Raw genomic sequence first — 19,920 nt, 5'->3', positions numbered from 1 at the left:
TCAGTTTGATCCTCAATGTTAAAATGATCTTCAATGTTAAAACAAACACTTTGGATTATTACTGTTTGTTAATTTTCGCTATTTACATTTGAAGTATGCCGTTTAAAAAGTGCTTTGTTTGGATATTTTCACGGTGTCCGATATATATTGAAGAATCGACATGGCGTAATAAGCCATGACCAGAGATCAACACATCCAGTTTGCGAGCCATTTAGATAGATGAAAGGGGGACGTTAAAGCCCTACTACCTTCCCGATTTTTTTTAAAACATTTATAACATAACATTTAACCTAAGATGAGGTTACAATACCAAGCAAATGCAAAATTCGATGCTAACAGTGAAGATTAATTTCGCAGTTTTGCTGTCTTAGGCAGTTATAGTCAACTAACGCCCGGTAATTAGGACGACGGCAGGAAACAAAGAAGATCCGCGTTATGAACATTAACTGTTAATGTTCATTTTGAAAATCAAAAGCCGTTTCGGAAAGGTAGTGGGCCTTAAATAAACTGTTTTAGAAATTTGTCAATCAGATCAAAATGAATTAAAACACAATTATGGTTAGGCGATTTTATTGTATAAAGTAGAGGTTATCTGAAAATGTAACAATTGCAAACCTTCATAACATACATGTAGCATTGACATATTCATCGTTGTCGAACCGCACCGTTATATAATCAAGCAAACAATTACTGTCAGACGGAAGCTGATGTTGTTTAATGGGGAAAAAAATCAACGAAAAAATAATCATTTAATAACTTGATTTCTTAATGATTATTTTGATATCAATATTGCAATAATGTATTTAAGAAAGATTTAAGAAAGATATACCTGAAAATGAAGTAATTCATTCACTTTTAATTGAAGTAGCAGACCATTATTGATTGTTCCACAGAGATGGTTCGAATACAGTCACTAAATGGAGTTGATAAAAACAGACACCGAACAAGCAGACCTATTTACCGAAGGTATTGTATTTGTTTGGTCATGGTACATCATTACTCTTATAATTACATTTATACAGTAACTTCTATGTGTGAAACACATTTTCATCGAAAGCTCAGATACAGGAGTATTCTTATTGGTTTAAAACATAAAGGCGTGTATAAAAATATCTATAGATTTGCATTGGCAACTGAAAGACACTGTTTTCCGTAAAACAATGCAAGATGTCTTTGAAAGTATCCACTGCATATTTTGTATCAATCAACAAAAAATTATAATCACATACGCAACTTCAAACATAGCACAGCGCACGCACGCGTATTGATGAAGTTTGTTCGATCAACAGCATTTGTTCCATGTATATATTACCATGGCCCATTTGAGCCTGTCAAATGACAACTACCCGATTGAAAAAGTTGTACATTTATATATTGACAAAGTGGACGCCGATACCTTACTCTGCCCACCGTAAACGGTCATTTACACTTTGTTAATTTATAAATGTACAACTACTTAAGAGTAAATGGTCATGCACGATTTGTCAATTTATAAATGTACAAGCTCTTAAACAAGGTAGTTTGACAGGCTCAAGCTGACCATCGTAGTATATATATATCAGAGATTCAGTACATGTTTAGCGTCAGCTAACGCTTCTTGTTCTGGTCCACAAAATGGAATAAAGTAGTATGCATACTGGTGCTTCGCCAAATTCTTTTCCAGAATAAGAGTGAGACATGAATTATGTTTGTATACATCCAACTGCGTCTCACCACGGGAAAATCGACATTGTCCGCACGTTTGTTCGTCAGGAAGATTCTGTCCTTTGAAATCCGCATGTACTACAAACACCATGCCTCGTACCTCGGGTATTTTAACGAAAATAGTTTCTGTGTAGCAGGCTGTGGGGAGTTTCCACAACATGCACATGTTGATTTCAATCCTTTTCCACTTGCCTCTACTTGTATCCAAGTGCATCCAGGCACCATACGAGGCGTCACGCTTATACATAAATGTAAGTTGTTCGATGTTCATATCTTGATCACATTGCTCCAAAGAGCACCGAATCCTCACTGGATACACGCCACGGTCTACAATGTAAACCCCTTTTGATTCCATCACAGACAAAATTACACGTTCATCGGCACATTGCGCCAAGAAATGGTATAGTTCGAGAAACACCGGTCTGTGCAACAGATTAGAAATCTGTCTGCTACCAAGGTTTTTCAATTGGTCTGCCATTTTTTCCATTTCTTCGCAAAACGGAGGAAGTCGGCCATCTTTGTCTTCACTGGAGGTTTCAGTCCTTTCAAAATCAATGGCGCGAACAAGTCTGTCCCACCAAATATCACGTGACGAGCTAGCATCCAACGGCTGTACGTATGATAAGGAGTCTGGAAGTGGAACAATGTCAAGCCAAAGCGGTAAGATTCTCTCGTACAAGTTTCCGCCATTGTTAAAAATATTGTCGGCCGTCAACATGTCCAGGTCCCGTTGAAAAGTTCTGTTTTTCAAACATTTTTCAGTGAGAAGAACTATAACAGTTTTTGATCTTTTGAAAGCATTAACTTTTTGTTTTTGAATTGAAAGTTTTGGAACACCATCACGTGCAAGGTCGAAGCACTTGAATCCTTCCTTGTCTAATTCAATTATCGCGGTGTGGACCCAGCGCCTGCAGCGTGGTGACTGATCGTGGAGAAAAGTGACATGGAAACATTTACCGTTTGGAAGTACTTTCAGGGCTGGATATTTCGTGAGAGAATTCTGTCGGATTATCGAATATCTGGTGCACGCCATTTATGATAATTGGAGTCTCCAGCTTTACTTAGCCATTTCTCGTCGGTGAATTCTACAATATGAAAATAGTAGTTTGAGTGAGAACATATTAATCATAAAACAGGATTTACGTTAAATATTTCTTAACTTTTCAGTCAGAAAAAAAATTGTACAAATGATAGACGATTACTTATTTAGGAGTAAAATCATCCCGTATGCCTATCTATTTGCTGTAGTACCTCTTTAAGTAAAGTGATTACGTTTATACATGTAATTACTATACTAGTGATTGGTTATAGTTACGTGACAATATTTCCTGCCACCGGCATATTAGATCGTGTGTACAAGGGAGATTACCCGTATTTTGTGATTTTCAAGGAAAACTACCCAGACTTTCAGTGACTGGTTTGTCTGCGAGACCACTGAGATTTGGATTTTCACAAATTATATTTTAAACGCTGCTTTTGCATTGCATATTCATTTTATTTTTATGGAAAACAGCCGTAATTACGTTATGTAAAACCAAACATACATATTTTAGCGTTACTGCCCCAAATTGGTTTTCTTCTGTATATAGTTATATCCATTTTTTGTGATTGCGTGCAATCATCAGTGTGCTAACCTGCTAACAAAAAAAAATTGATAGTCACAAAATAGTACTTGTATTATACACCTCAATAACTAATTATACTTCAAGCTATCTTATGTTATCTTGCTAGATTTATATCCTAGCTAATGCCTAAAAGTTAATGTTGATCATTTCTGAATGGTGTACGATTTCACTGACGAGTGTCATTGATAACTTCGAACATGGGTCCTATAAACTTTACAGAATAATTACTGAACCCTTCATCAGCCCCACCTGGTAGACTTGCCAATATCCATACAGTTTACCATTGACTTAATACAGCATAGTCTAAGTCTGCTTCTTTAATTTATTGTATAGAAAAAGAAAGCAAATAAAATAAAGTGTATACAAATCGGTTTCGGGTTATTCTGTTCAAGTCCCGTAAAATGTATTTGTTCTTGTAATAATATTATACACAACTAGTGACAATTGTGTTGATGATGATGATGTTTAATAATCTACAATTGTATGACATATTTGAGTGATGGTTGAAACATATTTCTATTGTCATATCTTGTACAGTTTGTTAACGATTATGCTTGGTCTGAAAGGTAGTATCATAAGGATGGCAGATTTATAGAACTTGACACATTCTAGACCCTTTGGTTGAGTCACATGTAATGCATGGATACCATATGTGTTTACACGCGCATGCGTGAGTATGGGTGAGTATACATGTATATCCATTTCTTTTCTGCATTTATCGTTAATGTATCAAAAGAATTAATAGGTTAGTTTAGATGGTCTTTGGAATTATATTACCTATTTACTTGCATACTTCCCAGCATGGCGAAATGTTTAGATAGCATATCAGTCTATTGTAGATGGTAAGAAAGATAACCCTCATCACACGAATAGTAATTTTAACATTTAAGCATTGATGCCACTATTTTTTAATTTCATCGGGTTATGAACAAATATTTGTTTACAAACTTAAGTGAGAATCCCATTTTTTATTTCATTTTTTATCAGTGGTTATAATAAATTTTGTAATCTATTTGATAAAATAAAATACGTCTTATAGGTAAGATTTTCGTTATTTTCATGTGATTCTTTTTCCGAATCAATACGCAACGTCAATGTCTCTATTGTGACGTCACGATATCATCGTGGTTTCGCCCCATTCTCCGATTGTTTTGGGTTTTTTTCAGTGGTATGAAACCAAAGACTTGACAAATCAGAAAGTCGGGTGAAAACATCGAACAAATAATTATTTAACATTATCACATACCGAGAAAATGTCGGGAGATCTAAAAAGGTATCAGCAAAGTAACGATACAATGAATTGAACAAGAGGCCAATGTCCTCATAGCACGATGGTCCAGTTAATTAATGTTCAATGATTGGTTTTGACTAATATTCTTGATTATCACTCAAAAGCACTGTTTAAACTAATGATTAATTAGGACAATTCAAATGACCACTGGTATTTAATTGTTACCAATGTTGATATTAAAACAATCATAAAATTCTTTCAAGACAGATGTCATTCATCAAATGTTAAGTTATATATAGATCAACAGTTTTATAAAAAAAAAATGATATGTGCAGAACAGGTTTTTTTCTGAGCAGGATTTTAGTGTGAGCGTATGCAGAAGCAGCATCTTCTTAGTAAGAATATTGTTGGGACCAATTCAAATAGCATCAACTTAACTTCAATATTTCTTAATTGTCTTAATCTTTTCTTAAACTATATTTCTTTTGTATGAAGTGGTACCGTCGGCCATATCATTTCCCATAATGCATTATATTTCTCATTTAAATATTACTGTAGACAAAGAAGGAATGAAATATATTTTAATTCCTCAAAAATACAGTTTATGTCCGTTTGTCGCCAAGTTTTATCAGTTCCGTCCTTATCTATAACTACATGTCTCTGCCAAATTTCATTGCTGTTAATGGTGTATAACTTGAGATATCCTGTTCACAAGGTGATTTTCAAAACTAGGGGGTATGCTATAAGCTACGATGGAGCTTAAAAGGGAAACCTAAATTGAGAATTGCATAAGCTTTGCTATTCTCCATTTAAAAAGCAATAAGTACGGTAGATTTTAGTAATTTAGTACTGTCAAATCTTTATGGTAAATAAATTCCTGTGACCCATACATTAAGAATTAACTTAAAAGTACAGATTTGACAGGACGGGCAACTTAACATATGTCTGCGAAAAAAACGTGGAAACATCACATTCATTAAAAATGGCAACAAATTCTGTAAAACCAATATCACATGACTATCAGTGGGAAAATTAAAAACAGATGAAAAAATTTAGTTTTTCTATTCATTACAATGGGCAGGTTTTTATAAAAATGTAAATTCATCTGCACCAATTCCTATTCAATGCAAATTTCAAATACAGTATAAGTGCAGCGTACATATACTTGTCAATTTGTTTTTTATCCTCTCATTTTCTTTAATTAAAGTTATATTTCATGCTAATTTCTCTGTGATATTTGAACATGGACATGTAACTTGCTGATTTAATTCCCCAAAAGCATATGTCGGCCTATAAGAGAGCCAAAATCAAGGGATCACATATTCAGGGTTTTGAATAAAGCGCCTTCAATCACCGCCATGTTCAGTACCTTCGAGTTTTGTCGGAATTCCGAATCGTATCACGTGACTGACGTCGACACGACGTACACGTGGTGACCCAGGTAGCACATGTGTTTGTTTACGTTTTCCTTCTCGCTAATTTGAGCAAATCATGCTGGTATATGTCCTCAGAGTGAGTATTTGAAACATGTAATTCACACATTGCCGTTAAATATTATGTGTATCAAATTTTGTAATGTGCGAGCATTTCTCTGCTAAGGTCGACCACATGTTTTGTTTATGAAAAAGTGTTGACATTTTCTCTTGGTTTCACAACTCTCGTGTTACTTCAAGATTGTCGCGACGATGTTCGGAAGAGTGCGGAATGATATGGCATCTTTCGAGCCTATTTTCACTTGTACACGTTAAAAAGATATTTAACTTTTATAATTAAAAACACTTCCAATGCTGCAACTTTATAAAAAGTGGTAAAATTAGGAAGTTTAAACCTCAGACATGCGGAGAAAAATGTGTATAACACTTAAACAGTTTCCTCTATGACAAAAAGAGCGAAAGTTATAGACCATACAACTTTAATATGTACATTATATCAACCTATTTATATCATCTAATTATCTCAAGTTTCTATAGTAAGTGTGATAAAGACATCTGAATTGTTGTTAAAATTAGTAAGTTTTGTCTAAGCGGTACATAGAAAATGGAAATAAAAAATTGAATATGAAAAATGTCACATGTCCTTATTAAGTTCTTTACCGTAATGTCAACTCATTATCAGTTAATGCTTTATTTCTGGATCTCAGGAACGCGGCTTCCATCCGGGTATGCTGCCCGTATTGCACGATATCTTAAAAGTCGACTAAATATAGGATGTTATATTTACTCTTTGTCATAAGATCTCCTTGCCACCGCCTCACCTTTGGCCCTTAGGCGAGGGGGCTCTAAGGTTCTGTCCCCTGGCCGAGACACACCACAGTATATAAAGTGGTAGTTTCCGTTCCTGCTTAGCAAAAAGCGGAACGACTGGGTTGCCCATTGTCAGTATATGAACGTGTGGGGTGTGCATGGTCGGTGTCTTCGGCGGCATGCTTGAGTAAGATATAGCGTTGTCAAAAATAGCCAAACTCAAATTATTACAAGGATACACAATACGAATATACATGTACCGCTGCCTTTCAAATCATACATTCAAACATCGCATCACATTGCACATATGGGAGGCCATAATTAATGACCTGGCTGGTCATATATCGTTAAACCTAAATTTAGGATCATATCTTTTCTCTTCTTCCTAACCGTCTTTGTTATTCCTAACGTCTAACTTGACACCGCCTCATTTTTGGCCTTTTGTTGAGCTCTCACCCATGTGAGGAAGGCTCTGGGTTCTGTCCCCTGATCGAGACACACCAAAGTCTATAAAAGTGGTAGTTTCTACTCCTGCTTAGCGTTCAGTATACAGGGAGTAGGACAACTGGTACGCTCGTTGTCAGTATATTGTACATTGTAAATAATTGTCAGTACCGGGTGGGGTGTTTTGCTTTGTGTCTTCGACGACTTGCTTCTGTGATATAGCACTGTAAAAACGGCAATAGTTTTACTATACAAGAAGTCACAACACGAACATACCGCAATCTCTCAAAAACCTCACCTCGCACTTCACACACGCTACACACTACATGCCTGGGATGCCGTCCTTACATGACCCTGGCTGTTAATAGGACGTTAAAATAAACAAGCAAACAAACAAACAAAAAATGACCCTATCTGCTAATTGGAGGTTGAAAAAACTAAATTTATTTGCCTCAAATAAAAGTCAATGTATATGTTCTGCAATTTGCTTAGAAACCACATACATGTATTATTATATCGGAGTAGTGTTTGCGTGGAAGCTTGTTCTTTACGTAATAAAAGACGAGTACGAAATGTTTTAAGTTGAACATGATGAATGACTTGCAGAAATCGACTGAGCTAGAGCAAACAGCGGCGAGTAGGAGACACTCCTTGCTTACCTATTGACCTAGTGACGCACACCCACGCATTTAAATATAGCACCAAGATCTCGGCGGTATTACTCATACAGACCTTGCAGACTCTATATCCTCAGTGTTGGAATCTCGTTTGTTCACAAAACACGAACAGCAATCAATATTTATCTTCTGTACCTAACATTCCAGCGTGTCTACTACTGTAACATTTACTTTAAATATCATCTTGAGTGTTTAGTTGATGGGGGGTACGACTGTTGATTGAAAGACGTATGATACCTGTGTCAAATCCAAGTTATTTGCAGTATAAATAATATCATTAATTATCGATCCAGTTGGCATGCATAGGATAATTCAACATAAATATAAACTAAATATCAGTTTAATGATCATATCGTTTTGTACACAATGAGTATCACCAATAAATAGCATGATCAAGTTATTAATTGTTTATATAGTAACGGGATTACAGTATATCATTTCAGCTATTGGTATTTGTTCTGACAGAGGTTACATAAGGTTTAAAAAGTAATTTTGGATAAAAACCAATAGATATGGAGATCCCATTAGATACTCAGAAATCTACATTTGGTACTTCCAGCGTGCGCTATATATCGAAGTAGCATGCATGGATACATGTATACATATCAGCTATATATATACACTATTCTCATACATGTGAACAAGCCTAGCTATGGACTATTAATATATTAGTTATTTCACAAAATTACATGAGGTTAAATTTGCCCGAATTTTAAGTATATATATTGATTAACAACTCAAATTTGCTAAGATAAACTTACCTCAAATTGCAAAACATCCACTCCTTATTTCCTCCCGCGGTATAATAGGCCGGATATCTAAATATAGAATTAGCGGAAAGTCCCTGCACAGTATGCCAGTGTGAGAAGTGTGTCACTGGCTCTATGCTGGCGTTTTATGAATGAAAGCTAGACACATGTGCCCAGACATATGTACTTACACATTTATTACATAAAGTGTCTACGTGTGTACAAATGTAAATAATTTCTAATTTGAAACTAATTTTGACTACACACCATTTTGATATACCTTCTATAGATGAACTAAATAAGCTTTCGGCGGTCACAACCACTTATATAGCGACTGACCGAAGGGATCATTCATACAATACGCCTAGATATTGTCCCTTTAGTTTATCTGTTCATATTCTATATGTTTTCATTGTTCATGTTTTTGTGTACGTTCGTGACCGTCCTTACATGTAATTTTATTTGTTCTTCTTGTGTCTTAACAAACGGGCAGATCGCCTCGAAAATTCGACAATCTTTTGTCAACACTGTTAGAATTATGTATTTGCCCTATATTTGCACCATCATATTTATATAGAACGTTGAGACAATTGAATTCAATAAAATGAATATTGTGTTAGTGTATCATTGTAACATTATCCTTACCTGTAATGATAAGAACACCGTATTCGAGTATGTACATTTGTAATAATATGTTTGTAATGTTGACATACAAGTTTTATTTTATATTTTATTTTATACTTCAAAACCATAAAAAATAGAACAAATTACGTATTTTTATTCCAGAAAATGAATAGAGACACAGAACGTTTGTTATATCAACTGTAGTTCATGCATTACTAGAAGTCCCTTTTATTTCTATTTAGATTGTAAATATGTTAATTATAGATCGAGCTGCTTTAAATACAAATGTCTTGAAAATATTAATGTAAATAAATTGTCATACAATTTAAAGTGAATAGTCGGGCAAAGAAAACCAGTCTAAATGCGTTCATTGGCCTTCCAAACGTTCTCACATATTAATACGACGGTCAAGTTCTGCTTAGTTTCTCAGTTCTGACCATTAAAGTAAAGAAAAGTTGAAAGCATTCAAAGCGAGGCTGCGTGGAAATGCGAGGACGTTTTAGAATTTCCATACTTTAAATTAATTTCTTCGTACGCAGACAGATTTTGACGAGAGATTTTATTTTTCCATTTCATAAGAAATGATACTGGATACATTCACACCATTTTTACCGACTTTAGCCATCCTTGCCCGACTGTTCACTTTAACATTTGAAACGGGCATGGCATTGTTATTGAGATGAGTTAAACTTATTTTTAAACAAGCTAGATAATCTTTCATATCTTTAGTAAAAACAGAACATTTTCTTCTCTATGTTTAATAATGTTCATGCCATGTTTCTTGCTCTAGAAAACAATCCTGATCTAGTATATTATGGTTTAAATTAATAGTCCGATAAGAACATAAGAAAACAAAATTATTAAAAACCGTGGCTATGAATTGATTTAGGCTAGCATACATCAATGTATGGTTATGGCGTAGCTGTTGCGACTTTCGTACCTCAAAATTTAAATATGAAAAACAAGTATTACCATTATAACAACCAGCTTACGTAAGCTTGTGTATGCATGAACTGTTACATGGCGACTAAATTTAGGATCTTATCTTTTCTTTCACCCTAAATTACTTTGTTCTTCCTAGTTTTCTCTTCTTCCTAACTGACTTTATCTTTCCTAATGCCTCCCTTGGCACCGCCTCACTTTTGACCTTGAGTTGAGCGCTCGCCCCTGTGAGGAAGGCTCTGGGTTCTGTCCCCTGGCCGAGACACACCAAAGTCTATAAAAGTGGTAGTTTCTGCTCCTGCTTAGCGCTCAGCATAACGGGAGTGGGACGACTGGTTTGCTCGTTGTCAGTATAATGTGACCGGTTGGGGTGTGTTGCTTGGTGTCTTCGGCGGCATGTTTCAGTGATATAGCACTATAAAAAGGGCAACAGTTCCACTATACAAGAAGACATAACACGAACATACCGCAGTCTCCCAGTACACTCACCTCGCACAACATACACGCAACACACCGCATACATGGGAGGCCGTCCTTACATGACCATAGCTGTTAATAGGACGTTAATAAATCAAACAAACAAACAAACAAACAAATTACTTTGTTCTTCCTAGAGTCTCCCTTGACACCACCTCACTTTTGGCCTTTGGTTGAGCGCTCGCCCCTGTGAGGAAGGCTCTGGGTTCTGTCCCCTGGCCGAGACACACCAAAGTCTATAAAAGTGGTAGTTTCTGCTCCTGCTTAGCGCTCAGCATAACGGGAGTGGGACGACTAGTTTGCCCGTTGTCAGTATAATGTGACCGGGTGGGGTGTGTTGCTTGGTGTCTTCGGCGGCATGCTTCAGTGATATAGCACTATAAAAAGGACAACAGTTCCACTATACAAGAAGACATAACACGAACATACCGCAGTCTCCCAGTACACTCACCTCGCACAACATACACGCAACACACCGCATACATGGGAGGCCGTCCTTACATGACCATAGCTGTTAATAGGACGTTAATAAATCAAACAAACAAACAAACAAACAAATTACTTTGTTCTTCCTAGAGTCTCCCTTGACACCACCTCACTTTTGGCCTTTGGTTGAGCGCTCGCCCCTGTGAGGAAGGCTCTGGGTTCTGTCCCCTGGCCGAGACACACCAAAGTCTATAAAAGTGGTAGTTTCTGCTCCTGCTTAGCGCTCAGCATAACGGGAATGGGACGACTAGTTTGCCCGTTGTCAGTATAATGTGACCGGGTGGGGTGTGTTGATTGGTGTCTTCGGCGGCACGCTTCAGTGATATAGCACTATAAAAAGGGTAACAGTTCCACTATACAAGAAGACACAACACGAATATACCGCAGTCTCCCAAAACACACACCTCGCACTACATACATGCAACACGCTGCATACATGGGAGGCCATCCTTACATGACCATAGCTGTTAATAGGACGTTAATGAATCAAACAAACAAAAAATCATTACTACAGCTGAATTTGTGTGTGACTTTATGCCCGTAATGTCATTTGATAGCCTGTATGTATGGCATCCAATAATTAAAAATGCAACTAAATTTAGGATTTTACCTTTCTCTTCCATCTTAATGACTTTTTTCTCCCTATTATTTTCCTTCCTTGACACGACATTTTGTTTGGCCAAGACACACCGTATTCTATATAATCAATAGTTTCGTCGTCTGCTGAACGCTCAGCACAAAACGAATGAGTTAATTAGAATTAATACGTTACTCGTTACCATGATTATGTACAGGTTCGGGGTGTGTTGTTCGGTGTCTTTGACGTAATGTGGTGTTGTGGGATAGCACTATAATATGTACAGTTTGAACACTGGTACCTGTTTTATCTAATTTTTAGTCTTATTCGAAAAAACTCAGTCGCCTTCAGGGCTTCAGTTTCATCATTACAATTTCTTTTCTGAATCAATTCTCAATTTCTCGCATATTCGTAGTATCAATGTTTGTGGCACAAGATAAGTTTTCTCAGGGGTTGTGGTACTAGAATATCCGTACTACATCACCCTCGGTGTTATTCACAAAAACACTACAACAGCATGCAATGATGGCTTGACCTTTATTCACAAAAGTGATATTGAAACATTTGCTCGCAAAATTGTAAAACAAATTTTTTATGAAACGTAAATGTAAAATTTATGTGAACATACAAAAGGGAAACAAGACTCCCACGATGGAACATGGAATAGTACACTGATTAACTACACGTAATTGTGGTATGTGCAAAACAAAGATAGATTAACGCGGTCTAAGTATAGCATATAAACCTAGATTTTTGCTTAGAATTGATCACTTCCATGTCTGAATTTATTATACTATTTGATTAATTTTGTACAATTAACATTTTATATAAACACAAACTCTAATTATGTCATATCAGAGAACAAAGCCTTACTAATGATCTTTAATTCATTTTGCATGTAAGTAACAATATCAATCTTTTGAGTTTTTTGTGTACTCTTTAAATAATCGTTAATTTGTTATCAATTTTATCCTTATTTCAAGAACTTTAATACCAAAGAGACCATCGTAATTATTAGCTTATTTGTATGATTTACTTGGTAGTTTAAAAGGCTACTCGTCACGTAAATCTGAGTCAAACCTTGTCTGGAGGATATTAGTAGTATTCATGCTAAACACTGTATAGTTGTTAAATTTCGCGAGTGTAAAATTCGCGATTTACTGGGTGGTCTTATTCGCGGTGATTATTTTCGCAAATCTATTTTGTGGCCTTTGAAAGCATTATTAACATGACATAGTTATGTAAAATATTCATAACTGAATACAATATATATGTATGTAGGTCCACATAATGGGGATTCAGTCATTGTGTAATCGTTTTCTTTAGCAAAGAATATGAGTGTTAATGGAATAATCAGTTCAATACTAATTCTGACATCAATGACCAATAGTTTGAAAGCTTCGTTCAGGTCGGAATTAATTATTGGATTTTCTTAAAATGCATATAGAACGGATAATACCATACACAATGTATGGCGATTGGAACAAAACATGCACATTGATAAACAAGTATGAATAGAAGATCGTTAAATTGACAAAGACACGGATGAAGAAAAATGAAATGTCGTCTACACCTATCTGTATGTAAACTGTCATTTACGAACCTCAAAGTTCATTTCGTTACAAAACAGAAGTATGTGTAATACAAACTGTTTTTATATGTAACTATTCACATGATGAATCACGCAAGAAATCGATAATAATATGGCCCGTCATCCGTAACGTTTAGCAAATATAAAAATGAATATCAACCCATATTTATCAGAAATGTTGGTGTGGTTAGGATAAACTGAGTAAAAAGTCTTTCTATAGTAAGATTTAGTAATAGTTTTCCATAAATTGAACAGTTAAACATTTCTGATCTTAATCATTTTTTTTCAATACTGACTTATCAATGAAATCGCTGAATGTGCAGCAAGTTCCTGGCGTAATTAGCGTAGCACGTATGTTTCAATGATACTGAGTCTGATGCGGCATTTTCAACAGTAAAGTGATATTTCCTGTGAAACGTTCATATCTTCAAGTTTATTCATTTTTTGTGGACTTTCGATTACGTTACATACATTTTATTTTTAAATCAAAAGATCTCTCTTCAGTTCCATCAATCTTGGCATTGTGTTTTTTCCTGTATGGTTACTAAAATGATTTCCCAATTTATGTTAACACAATCATGCAGATACGATATTTCCCATTCAACTTTTTTTTTTTTTTTTTTTTTTTTTTTTTTTAAATTTTGTATGACATATCTATTAAAATGTTTAATTTCTATAAAGAAATTTGTTTTAATAATAGGTACAGTTCTATTTATATCTTGCCGCTTGCCCTTTTCTTTATGTATGTATGTCTCAAAACGACACTATACCAAATTAATTAGTCGCAAGAAGGACGCGTTTTAAGTGATGTTTTCCTGTACGTAAATGTCAAATTACATTTATCCGGAAATAATTATAGGACATTACTAGGGTAAATTATCCTCAAGGACTGGCATGATATGTGAAATGGTTAATGCTATTATAATGAATTAATAGTGCAAATGTACAAATGTAACAAAGTTAATTTTAGGCCAAATGCATGCTTTCATGAAAACACAAACATGTTGTTAACAATACAAATAAATGTGGTACAACTAGAGTACACGGAAAACAAATTCAATGAGATACAAACGTTTACAATTTGATGAAGCTTAACCAGTTTCACAATTAAGATAATCAGTTTCATTAATACAATAAAACATACTCATTTTCACATAGCGAATATTATTCATGGGGTGTAAAATTAGTGAATCTATAATAAATAATTGTGCAGTGACGTTATTTTGCATAGGCCGCAAGTGATATTTGACAAATTTCTATGTATTTACAAGTGTTTTACACGAAACTCGTATATTTCATTACGTATATATATTTACAGGATACAAGATGTCAGAAGTGAGATATGTAGCCGCCTTTTATAACAGTAAAAATAAGCAAATTCTGAAGACACATTGAGCAAGCATTATCTTATCTGTGAATATATTGGACACATACAAACGGATAAAACATGTTCATGAGATATCAAACATGTGATTGCAAATGTTTTGACCATGTCGAAAATTTCGAACAACAAATTGGTTCAGGAAAATACTGTTCCGACCTACCACATATGTAACGAGACAAATTTATAACACTCTTCAAAACACTTATAGTATGAAAACAGTGATAATTAAACAAATATGTTTGGCATGCTTACACAGCAGTAATTACGTCGGATTGTGTCGTAGTAAAGGATTTAACACACATTTTCGGGAACAAACTTGCATTATCCTATTTTGTTTTATAAATCTGATTGATTGAAGGAATAAGCACTACACCATGTTATGGAAATCATTTGAGGTCACTTTCTGGTGACCTTTTAGATTGACCAATCAAATTACTTCCTTCAAATTCCTTGACAAGGACGAAATAGTTTGCATGAACTGTTATAATCATTTCGTGTATGTAGTCATTTTGCCCAATGAGCACAACAGAACGAAATGTCGTTTTCAGTCGATTAATTAAAGTAAAGGAGTGTAGATCACTAGAACGCGACCCATACTGGAATGTGATCAGATCTACTTTCAAACGTTGTGAGAATAAGGTCTCGTACTCGCATGTCAATACATCAAGCTTCAATAACGAATGCAATTTATTATCAAATACCCTTTCTCAAATTGAATCCTTGTCACTCTGAGAATCTTCCGTTTACAAAGCTCTTTACCTATAGTATTACGAGGCTGAACACGCCTAGCGCTAACGTCCACATGCCATCTAAACTTACATAAAGAGCATTTTAACTAGTTCAATAAAACCTTCGGATAAAGAATTAATGTAGAACCTCTTTTCAAAGAAATATTTTACATGCTCAGTACGTCGTACTGCACGGTGTAACTTTTACAACTCCTTTAAATGTTACAATTCAGTCGTTACATTAATTAAATTTTACACAATATATCACAAATGTATACACATTCCCTTAATTCATCATTTCACTTTTATATTTCAAATACAAGAGCGAAAGCGTGCAAATTGTAATGTTGGGTAATACATTTCACTAATCTTTGTTCGTATTTTCAAATATGATTTTAGTTTAATTCAGAAAAGAGGTGATTCTACTTTACCATACGACATAAAGCCTTCGTTTTTGTGTACTTATGCAAAAAGGGTCTAAATCGTTCCGTCAACCTCTAATGAATGACTAGTTTTACATTCTATTAGTGACCCTGATAAAATGTAAGTGACTCGTTTAGCAATGGGAGGACGGACGGTCGGCTGTTACAGTACTATCCTTGTTATTTGTAGTACACGATTACACTATAAGGCCAAATTAGTTGAGGTCTTATGACAAAACATATTCGAGTTGGATGGAATCAAAGTAAAGCCTGTAAATGGAGAAAAGAACAGAAACAAATAGTTGTATGTGTTGCTTTACAGTAACGTTTCCCCAGCATAAGCCACTCCGTCGTCTGATCGAGCTTTATCACTTTCAGGACCACAGATGTCGAAATCCGAATTGCGAATGATCATATCGTTCAACGAAGTTGCTTCTGGAATCTTTTTGATGTGTTTGTATTTCGGCGATTTTCTACCAGGAAAGTGTTTAAGAGCTGCATGTCCGTTCATATAGGTATCTATAACCGAATCTGTCGATTTTCTTTTTTCGTCTAATAACGAAATGGTTCCATACCCATCCTCCTCCGAATTCACTGTTGCAGTATCCTCTCTAAAGGGGTTATTTACGCACGTGCTCATGCTATTTCTGTATCTGTCACGCTCCTCCTCCTTTGTACCACGTGATCGCACGTGCGTGTAGAAGAGCGTGAAGTTGTTTGATATTACGGGAATTGTCAGTGCTATCATAAGTACGCCACTGACAGCACACGCGGCCCCTACAACGTATCCGATTGGTTGGGTGGGGAATACGTCACCGTAACCAACTGTAGTCATGGTAATTAGGGCCCACCAGAAACCCATTGGAATCGTGTTGAAAGTATCGCTTGGATGAACAGCATCCTTTCGTTCTGCATAGTAAATCATGGATGCAAATACAAGCATGCCGATGATGAGGAATATAGCGAGCATGAGCAACTCCTGGACACTGGCCTTAAGGGCATACACCAAAATTTTCAGAGCTTGGTAGTGTTTCACAAGATGCATGATTCTAAACATTCTAACTATTCTTAACAAGAACATGATTTCAATCACAAGCCGTTCGTTTACATAACATGATTGCAAAGTGTCGGTATTGAAGATAAGTTGCATATACAGAGGAACTAACGCTAACAAGTCGATGATATTCATCATGGAGCGAACAAATTTCATCTTCTCTGGAGCAAAACAGAACCTGATCGCCAATTCAATTGTGAAATAAACTGTACAAATTATATCAAGAATGTTGAGAGCCTCGTTTTGAGTCATGACTTGCGTTGTAGATCCGGATCCATCACATCCACTGGTTGTATTACCGTTCGAGGTAATGTTCTTCAAATTTAATGGCTTCTTCAACATCGGAAGTGATTCTAGGCAAAATCCCAGGATACTAACTACGACGAACAGGAGAGACACGATACCATATACCTAAAAAATCACATGTTCTTTATATCATTAGAGTGTGATTTGTCAAATATAATCTGGGATATTCATCAATACTACCGCGAAGAATTAGCACATTATTAAGACCCAGTTGTCAAAACTTGATAAAGCTAATCTTACTTTTCTTAAAAATTATGATAGAATATTTGACATTAAACTGATATTGAGACCATTATGAATATCTAAAATACATCCTATTGGCTAAATTTAAGGCAGATTTTTATTTAAATTGGAAAGGAAAATTTACCTAGTGACATAATTAAGTTATTAAACTTTTAAACATCTTTTTTTTTAAATAATAAGTCTATTAAGACTTGTGTATTTAAACTATAAATCTCTATGACGGACTTACCATGGCCACACGCGAGGTCCGTGGATGTTCCAGAATCAGCCATACTTTCATTTGTAGACGTCTCCATCCCTCGTATTCATTAATGTTGATCTGAACTCGCTCTTTTTCCAAACTACGGTTGAAGGAGTCGAGAATGGCTTTGTTTTCGATGTAAGAGCGGTAGTGTCGCCAGCAGCAAGACTTTATACAGTACTGGTTCACATGCCAGTAGTCCAACTCTCGCTTTACCACGGCACCACATACTTCTAATGGCACATGCAGTTCCCCTGTAGGAAAATATACGATAGTATTTTTAACATGACTTTATAACATTGTATGTTTGTAACAACAAATGCAACAAATATGTACCTAAATCGATATAGGTTTGCCAAATTAAATTGACCTAACACTACTAACAATACTTGTGATAATTCTATTTGCAACGTGTCACCACAACCGTCATTTTCTGTTTTCCTTATTTCATTATATTCTTTCTCACTCATGCCCCTCTCCTTTCTTTCAGTCAGACAAGTCCATTTCTATTTCATTATTAAGAAAGTTTTTCATTTCTCGTCAATATGAAAACAGTGTAGTGATTTTCCCGTTAGATATGCCAAAATACTTGTGCACATTAAATAAGAATAGCTATCAATATCTTCCGTTCAGCACAAAAGTCGAAGTTAGACCGAAGTCGTGTTCAAAATAGAAAGACTATCTAACTCCAGTATTTACCGACGTTACGTTCTCAAATATATCACCAATGCGTAGAGAATAATATTCATAGCGACTGAAACAATCTCCTTGTAACCGGCAAAATAAATGTTCTGAGAGGCATAATATGGTATATAAGGAATGCAACGTTGTTGAAAATAAAAAAGACCACGCATTTTTGCAGTTAATAGCTTTAAATTTATTCACAAAAGTGAAATATAACATTGGCCTGCAACAGGTACAATATGATATGATAGCAAAATGGTGTAATGATTAAAAAGAAAGAGTACTCGCACAGTAGTTATATTGTAATGTAACAAACAACTATGGTACACGTAATGAACTTGCTAAATATGTTTCTTTTATCTGTAATTTAAGTGATATTGTTTATTTTATTCAATGATTTGAATGGTTAATAAGACATTGAGGTGTACCTCGTATTTAATTAATCAACTTAAACAAACGAAAAAAGATTATTGAAAAAAAATCAAAGCTAAAGGTGAAAATATATTAAAACAAATAACGGCCATTGTAGCACTAAGCCAGTGAATCGTATCGATTAGAAATGTCTGATATTGCAACATCATCGTAACACATTTTAGAGAAAACATATTCAAACTTATTCAAATTATGAAACTGCATCTATAGATATACAATGTAACCAAATCAGTTTCATATTGTGTAGGTTCAACTACATTACGTTCATTTCCACATATATCACTGCTGTTAGAAATGAAAACAAATACAACATACACGCAACACACCGCATACATGGGAGGCCGTCCGTACATTACCATAGCTGTTAATAGGGCGTTAATAAATCAAACAAACAAACAAACAAACAAAACACAAAAATGATTAACATAAATCGATCTTAATTTGAACAATTACGTCCAAAATTATTATTTTGCCATTTGGATACACATGTTCGAAATCAATAGATACGCTGTCTCGAACGTTTTCGATTTAATACGATATTATAATAAAATGTATGGATACATTGAATTGATAACACACAGACATATTAAATATAATAACTACTGATACATATGATGTTATGTGTACCACGCAAAGGATGCATATGTAAATATTGTTAGAGCATAAATATGAAGCCATTAAACTCTGCTTTAATAAATTAATTGAAAGAAAACATTATATATGTCTCCTTACTAGACATTTTCTTGTGAAAAAAATGATGAAGGAATTGTATCAATAAATTTAGAATGCATGGTATAAACTAAAAAACGCAAGGAAGTGCATATCTATTCAACTATACGGCACTGTATTCCTTTGCATAATGATAACAAAAATATCAATTGTTGTATTATTTTCATTTTTTCAGATTTCCGTATGTTCAATGTAACACTGTATTTTTGTCGCTCATTATAGGATTATCAAGGTGTCTTAATTATGCCTTCAGTTGTTGATGCAAAAACAATAAAGTAGTTCGTAAAGTAAGACAAAACAAATATAAATTAGTTATCAATGTTTCTA

At 35.0% G+C, this 19,920-nt stretch overlaps 2 protein-coding genes across 3 annotated transcripts; both read right to left on the bottom strand.

Annotated features, from left to right (window-relative positions):
* Positions 1-560: 560 nt before the first annotated feature.
* LOC138325670 (uncharacterized) lies at positions 561-8,744 on the bottom strand. Of its 2 annotated transcripts, XM_069271485.1 has the most exons (3): positions 8,686-8,716; positions 3,249-3,338; positions 561-2,789 (listed from the first exon to the last, which is right to left on the bottom strand). In XM_069271485.1, the coding sequence occupies exon 3, from the start codon at positions 2,735-2,737 to the stop codon at positions 1,559-1,561; it is 1,179 nt and encodes a 392-aa protein (XP_069127586.1). In that variant the 5' UTR covers positions 2,738-2,789; positions 3,249-3,338; positions 8,686-8,716; the 3' UTR covers positions 561-1,558. The 2 variants fall into 2 exon arrangements, with proteins under 2 accessions (XP_069127586.1, XP_069127585.1); XM_069271484.1 differs by lacking the exon at positions 3,249-3,338 and having other exon boundaries at positions 8,686-8,744.
* A 3,569-nt stretch (positions 8,745-12,313) lies between these two features.
* On the bottom strand, positions 12,314-18,218 carry LOC138326469 (potassium voltage-gated channel protein Shaw-like). Its single transcript, XM_069272571.1, has 3 exons — positions 18,215-18,218; positions 17,737-18,002; positions 12,314-17,369 (listed from the first exon to the last, which is right to left on the bottom strand). Exons 1-3 carry the CDS (start codon positions 18,216-18,218, stop codon positions 16,221-16,223), a joined length of 1,419 nt encoding a protein of 472 aa, XP_069128672.1. The 3' UTR covers positions 12,314-16,220.
* Between the last annotated feature and the right edge of the window lie 1,702 nt (positions 18,219-19,920).

This window comes from Argopecten irradians, chromosome 6 (genome assembly GCF_041381155.1).
Source record: "Argopecten irradians isolate NY chromosome 6, Ai_NY, whole genome shotgun sequence".
NCBI lineage: Eukaryota > Metazoa > Mollusca > Bivalvia > Pectinida > Pectinidae > Argopecten > Argopecten irradians.
This window is presented reverse-complemented; position numbering and strand designations above follow the sequence as displayed.

What these genes read in the sequence shown, in the direction of transcription:
- LOC138325670 (XM_069271484.1), bottom strand. Translation starts at nt 2,737, where the DNA reads ATGGCGTGCACCAGATATTCGATAATCCGACAGAATTCTCTCACGAAA.
- LOC138326469 (XM_069272571.1), bottom strand. An exon ending in GGACCTCGCGTGTGGCCATG is followed by an intron (nt 17,370 to 17,736) that starts GTAAGTCCGTCA and finishes GTGATTTTTTAG; the next exon opens with GTATATGGTATCGTGTCTCT.